The 7,214-nt window shown below is 42.3% G+C and overlaps 1 protein-coding gene across 4 annotated transcripts in view; it reads right to left on the reverse strand.

Annotated features, from left to right (window-relative positions):
* PCGF5 (polycomb group ring finger 5) overlaps window positions 1-4,666 on the reverse strand; it is a 61,804-nt gene extending 57,138 nt beyond the window's left edge. For all 4 annotated transcript variants that reach the window (XM_015558057.1, XM_015558063.1, XM_006755098.2 and 1 more), the window contains exon 1: window positions 4,349-4,666. In XM_015558057.1, coding sequence (XP_015413543.1) covers window positions 4,349-4,460 — 112 coding nt within the window. In that variant the 5' untranslated portion in view covers window positions 4,461-4,666. The remainder of the gene's footprint in view (window positions 1-4,348) is intronic.
* Between the last annotated feature and the right edge of the window lie 2,548 nt (window positions 4,667-7,214).

Below are 7,214 nucleotides of genomic sequence, written 5' to 3' on the forward strand. Positions count from 1 at the left end.
CAGTGGCAGGGGGCTTCTTCCTGCTTTCCCTTTCGCCTCCCTGCATTGTGCCTACATATGCAAATTAACCGCCATCTTGTTGGCAGTTAACTGCCAATCTTAGTTGGCAGTTAATTTGCATATAGCCCTGATTAGCCAATGAAAAGGGTATTGGTCGTACGCCAATTACCATTTTTGTCTTTTATTAGATAGGATTGCTGTTGCAAGCATAAACATAACCCTTGCTTATAAATGGGTTATTTATACTTCTAGAATCTTTTGTTTTTCCTCCAAAAAAGTTACATTTAAATTGGGATTTCATTATGCCCCAAATATTTTTTGAGAAGAACAGATATAAAATCTATATTATATAGGTAGAAAATGAAAAATTTGTGCTTTCTTATTTTCTTCCAAACGCTTTGGCAGTTATTGCTGGAGACATCCAAATATAAAAGCAATGCACACATGTTAGAAGCAGAAAAGCAAAACAGACTGTGGACCATGTCCAGGTACCATGCTTGGTATAGTGGGAAACATGGAAGTATAAGATAAAGTCTCCACTCTAGGGTAGCGACATCCTGTTGGCTCTTCCTCCAAAACACATCCACAACCCAATCACTCTTCCCTACCTCCATCTCACACCTCATTACCCTAGGTCAGTGGTCGGCAAACTCGTTAGCCAACAGAGCCAAATATCAACAGTACAACGATTGAAATTTCTTTTGAGAGCCAAATTTTTTAAACTTAAACTATGTAGGTAGGTACATTGTTATTAACTTAATTAGGGTACTCCTAAGGCTTAGGAAGAGCCACACTCAAGGGGCCAAAGAGCTGCATGTGGCTCGCGAGCCACAGTTTGCTGACCATGGCTAGGTGAAAGCCCTGTAATCTTCCACTGACCTGTAGCAATGGTCTTCTAACTGATTTGCTTTTCCCTGAACCTGCCAAGGACATTCCTACCTCAAAGCCTTGTATTTGATCTTCCTCTGCCTAGAATGCTTGCCCTTCCCATATATTCACAGAGTTCAATCCCTTCAAGTTTCTGTTTAAATGTCATCATATCGAAGAGGCCAACCTGACACTCTATAAAATAACCCCATCTCTCCTATCTACAAACTGCCTTTGTTCCTCTTCATAGCATTTATCACTAATGTGACACATATTTATTATTAGTTTCCCCTAAAACTCCTTGAGAGCAGAGATATTTTACTATCTTGTTCATTGCTGTATCCTCTGTGCTTAGAATGGTGCATGGCACACAGTAGGTATTCAATAAGTATCTGTTGATGATATTTAACTGGTAATTGTTTAAGTTAAATAATGATATAGGGCAATAGTAAATTAGTACTTCAAGACAGTTCATAGTTAATTGCCAATTGGACAGCATGGGCCAGTAACAACCAAGGGAATATACACCAGCATCACCTGGAAAGGTTTTTCAAAATACACCTGCCCAGACCTCACAACATCCACCAAACCTCTCCAGGTGGAGTTCTGAACATGAGTATGTTTAAACTGTTTCCTAGCTGATTCCATTTTTTACAAATTGTGATAAAATACATATAACATAAAATTTGCCATTTTAACCATTTCCAGGTGTTTATATTTTGCAACCCTGTTTAAAACTATGGTATAATATTTCAGTTCAGCAGAGGTAATATAATTGAATGGGAGGATTTAAAAAAAAAAAAGAGACCATTTTATCTTAGAAAGAGCATGGGCTTTGGAGTTGAATACAGGTCCACTACTCATTAGCTATGAGACTAGGCAAATTACTTAACTCAAAGTTTCCACACCCACAAAATAAAGATAACCTTTTACCCTCTCTTTCTTCCCACTCCAAACTGCTCCAAGGTTACTCTAAAGCTAAAATGAAATCTAGTAAATATATGAAATATCTAATTTTGTGCAAATAGGCATTAAACTAGAATTATTGGAATTACTTTAATTGAAATAGAAAAATAAATTCATATTGGCAGAACCACAAAAGTAAAATCCTGGTATAAGTGGCTAGAAAAATTTTTCTTTCTCTACTGATAGGGCAGCTGAGAAAGAAACTTGGAGTTCCATGGATATGATCATCATAGAACAGTAATTCTGAAACCTGAGTGCTTCAGAATCCCATGGAGAGCTGGTTAAATGCAGATTGATGGGCCCACTCCCAGAGTTTCTGATTTGGTAATTCTGGGTGGGGCCTGAGAATTTGGCATTTCTAACAAGTTCCCAAGTGATGCTGAGCTACTAGTTAGTAGTCCAAAGGCACAAAGTTTTGGTTATCCTAGATGAGTAAGCCTGAGATCTACTGTAGAGCATGGTGCCTATGGGTAACGATACTGTGTTGTATACCTAAAATTTGCTAAGAGGGTGTATTTAATGTTAAGTGCTCTTATCAAAAATCTTACCTAATAATAGACAAACATGCTAATTGGTGTCACTCCGCTATACCCACCAGCCAATCAGAGTATGCAAATTAACCCAACAAAGATGGCGGTTAATTTGCATACATAAGTGCCCAGTGGCCTGGGTCCCGGGAACATCATCAGCACCGAGGTCACTCTGAGGTAGGCCCTATGTGGGCTCTGAGCAGCCTAGGAAGGGCCTGAGTCAGGGGGCTCCTGGGCAGGGCCGAGCCTGCGATCTGAGTCGAGGGGCCCCCCGCTCAAGCCTAAAGCCTTGGCCAGAGGCTTTAGGCCTGGGCAGGGGCAGAGCTGGCCATCGGAGCATGTACCCAGGTTGCAGGCTACTCCCTGGCCGGGGCCCAGGTCAGGGCTCATGCAGGAGGCAACCAATCAAAGTGTTCCTCTCACTTTGATGTTTCTCTCTCTCCCTTTCTCTTCCACATTCTCGGAAAGTCTGGAAACATATCCTCAGGTGAGGATAAAAAAGAAAGAAAGAAATGTCATATCCTATGAAAGACACATCTTGAAAATGCCTAAAGAAAATTGTCATTTTTTCATGGTGAAGGGACTGGAGTCCGTGTTGATTAAAACACCTTGGTGGCTGCAGTGACTGGTAGTAGCTGCAGCAGCGGGGTGATGGGGCTGGTGCCTTCCCCTAATCAGCCCGGTCGCCTCCTACAAAGGGAGGCCAGACTGTGGTTTAGGCCCGCTCCCGAAGGGGAGCAGGGAGCGGGCTTAAGCCATCAGTAGGACATCCCCTGAGGGCTCCCAGTATGTGAGAGAGGGCAGGCTGGGCTGAGGAACACCTCCCCCCCAGTGCACGAATTTCGTGCACCGGGCCCCTAGTTATATATATAAAAGCCTAAGCGGCCGACAGGCCAGCCATTCAAGCAGTAGCTATAATGCACACTGACCACCAGGGGGCAGACGCTCAAAGCACAGGCATGGAAACATGGAACAGACCAATGAATCTCAGAGGAAAGGGGGCTGGGGGAGGGTGGAAAGAGATTAACCAAAGATCTTATATGCATACTAGAGGCCTGGTACACAAATTCGTGCACTGGTGGGGGGTCCCTCAGCCTGGCCTGCAGGAATTGGGCCGAAACTGGCATTCCAACATCCCCCAAGGGGTCCCGGATTGTGAGAGGGCACAGGCCAGGCCGAGGGACCCCACCAGTGCACAAATCTGTGCACCAGGACTCTAGTAATAAATAAGAGGATGGGAGGAAAATTTGGGAGGTGATAAATGGGTTTATGGCATAGATGTGGTGATGGTTTTACAGGTGTATACTTGTCTCTAAACAAATCAAGTTGAATACATTAAACAGGTACAGCTGTTTATATGTCAACCACACCTCAATAAAGTAGTTTAAAAAATAACAATGGATTAAAGTGTGCATATTCTAACAAAGCCTCTGAACAGATTAATTCCTTCAGTATAATTTTTAAAAAATATTTTTATTGATTTCAAGAGGAATGGAGAGGGAGAAATAGAAACATCAATGAGAGAGAATCATTGATTGGCTGGCTCCTGCACACCCCCTGCTGGGGATCAAGCTGCAACCCAGATATGTGCCCTTGACCGGAATCAATCCGGGAACCCTTTGGTCCATAGGCCATTGCTCTATCCACTGAGCCAAACTGGCTAGGGCTTTCAGTATAATTTTTAATTCAAATCCTAAAACAGTTTACTTAAAAAAAAAACTATAACCAATAATATGGTTATTATTTTTAGAACATTTAAAAATCGGCAAAAAACCAACTATTATAATTTAAATAATACAAGAATAATTTCATGTCACTAGTATCCTAATGACAAATTCAATCCTGAAAATATATTTAAAGTTAAGATAATCATTAGAACACTCATTGTTTTAAAAGTTAAAAACTAGATAAAAACAAAATGCGGTAATTTTAAAAGAGCAAGTGTAACCCATAACTTCTGATGAGTACATGACAAAATTACTTACAGGTATGGAGGCATTCCGTCACTGTAGTTGGCTTGATCAGATACCCTTTACAGATGTAGCAGGTGATGTACGGATTGAAATCTTTCACCAAGTGTTTCCTTTGGGTAGCCATTCGTAGTTAGCTAGGGCTGGCTTCAGTAGTTCGGGTAATGAAGGGTTTTTTAAGTGGATAAAAGTCTGATCCCAAGAGCTGGTATGGAGTTCCCAACTGGATATCCTGAGGCATGAGAACTAACATCCAGATCTATCATGAGATTGCTGGTCATCACTCCTTTTGGTGGTTCTGCTTTCCCATACCTGTTTCCACAATAATTTAAGAGATAAGAGAAAACAGTGTTAGATTCATCATACTGTATTAATACCATTATATTAGCAGCAAGTGTTACATGTTCTAAATTGGGTAAACAGATGAAGAGAACATTGCCTTACTGTAACAATCTGTAAACCTGCTACAATTTAATTCAGAATAATGGCAAACTGATCCACTCCTGAAGCCTCAACTATCCACCTCTATACCAATGACATCAAGGCTATTAATTCCAGTTTTTCCATCTTTACCTCTTTAGTAATGCATTCTGTCTGCTTGACTGCTCTATTAGGAGCTCCTGGCGATACAAGTTAAAGGATTCAAAATTATAATCATTATTGACCCTATCAAAATGGTCTGTTTCCATTTTGTACCCCATAGCCAGTCAGTAGTCAAATCAAGTTGATGTCCTTTTCCTTTCCATCCACAGCCACCCAATTCACCTTCACTCTATCTTATATTCTGCTACCAGGTTAGCAAGAATGTCAAAGGAAGAATGACAAAGAATGTCAGTGTCTCCTCTTTACAACCAGAAAAACGTTTAAATTTCTTAGCTTCTGGAGGCTCTATGCCCTCTATCCAACAAGCCCTTCCTCTCCTTTGTCTAGATCAGGGGTCCTCAAACTACGGCCCGCAGGCCACATGCAAATACAAATACTGTATTTGTTCCCGTTTTGTTTTTTTACTTCAAAATAAGATATGTGCAGTGTGCATAGGAATTTGTTCATAGTTTTTTTTAAACAATAGTCGGCCCTCCAACGGTCTGAGCGACAGTGAACTGGCCCCCTGTTTAAAAAGTTTGAGGACCCCTGGTCTAGATCATCGATTGTCACCTGCAAGAGGCACACCAGTGTGCCACAAGAATTTTTAAAACATGATTGCATTTATCAGGGGCACTGCCTTCTTTTCTCTTAGATTGTCAAATTAAAAAATGACAATAGCCATCTGGTGTGAATGAATCCAAGTTACCTATTTTTCTTTGTCAGACCAACAAAAAATCTATTTTCTGGTGTGCTGCAGAATTTTAGTAATTAGTTTATGTGCACCATGAGATGGAAAAGGTTGAAAACTACTGGTCTAGATCCTACCTATCCTTCAAAACCCTTCTCCAAAGCTATCCTCAGTGTAATCTCTCCATGGTTTTTAACCCTTAATTCTTTCCTGTTACATTTTCCTTTTACATATTTTTTAAATATATTTTTATTGATTTCAGAGAGAAAGGGAGAGGGAGAGAGAGATAGAAACATCAATGATGAGAATCATTGATAGGCTGCCTCCTGCACGCCCCCTACTGGGGATCAAGCCTGAAACCTAGGCATGTGCTCTTGATGGGAACTTAACCCTGGACCTTTCAGTCTGTAGGCTGACGCTCTATCCACTGAGCCAAACCAGCTAGGGCTCCTTTTACATATTTTGATTTATAGTTATACTCGAGGTCCAGTGCACGGATTCATACACCGCAAACTGGGACCCTTTGGGGGATGTAGGACTGCTGCTTTTGGCCCAATCCCCCGGAGGCCAGGCCGAGGGACCCCGGCAGTGCAGGAATCCTCTAGTATGCATATAAGATCTCTTCCTTCCCCTCCCCGCTTCACTCTGAGATTCATCAGTCTGTTCCATGTTTCCATGCCTATGCCTTGAGCGTCTGCCCCCTGGTGGTCAGTGCCTGTCATAGCTACCCGTTATATGGTAGAAGAGTCACTTAGGTTTTTATATATATACATTCACTCTTTATCTCCTCTATTAGACGACAAAACTCTTTGCTAGAAACTGGTTGAATTTAGTAAATATCTATATAACCTGGGCAATGTTACTTATCCTAAGTCTGCTGTTTTTTTGTCAAAATGTAAAATGAAAATAAGACTACCAGTCTCCTAGAGTGGTGAGGATTAAATGAGATAATATACATAAAACTAGCACACAATAAAAGCTGAAAGTCATTGTTTTTTCCAGACACGTTTTGCACAGTTGACGTGTATATAAGATTACTTAAAAAAATAGTTTTAAAGGTTTCATTATAACAAATGTATCCCCTTAGCAAACAAGCATGAAAAAGGTGATGTACTAAATTTAATTCTGTAAACAGGAACTTTTTTCCTCTCTTAGCTGTTCATTCATTGGTAAGTACACATAAAACCACCAGGAAGGTAAGGGACATCATCGCCCTTGAGAGTTGAGAATGTGCAAGAAAGCCGCTCTGCGAGTAATCATCCTATCCGCCGGGAAGACTGTGGCGGGTGCAGCAGAAAGAGCATTATGAACCCTCAGGGGTCTAGGGTCTGGGTTCTGGGCTCTGCGTGACCTTCCGCGAGCGTGTGCCATCCGTGCGTGGCCCGCGCCTTCCCCCTGGACCCGGGCTGGGGCCGCCTCCCCACAGGTAGGTTCTCAGGGAAGCTCCCAGGACGCGAAGTTCTCGGAAAGGGGAAGCGCGTCGGGACCTGGGGCGGAATGGAGGTCCTGAGCCCCACAGCCCGGTCCCCACGGCAGAAAGGAAGCAGGACGCGCAGTGACAGAGCAGGGGCGGCAGCAACTTTTCCGCGTCCTCCCGCGGCGGGACCG

The sequence above is a fragment of the Myotis davidii genome, unplaced genomic scaffold (genome assembly GCF_000327345.1).
Source record: "Myotis davidii unplaced genomic scaffold, ASM32734v1 scaffold271, whole genome shotgun sequence".
Lineage (NCBI taxonomy): Eukaryota > Metazoa > Chordata > Mammalia > Chiroptera > Vespertilionidae > Myotis > Myotis davidii.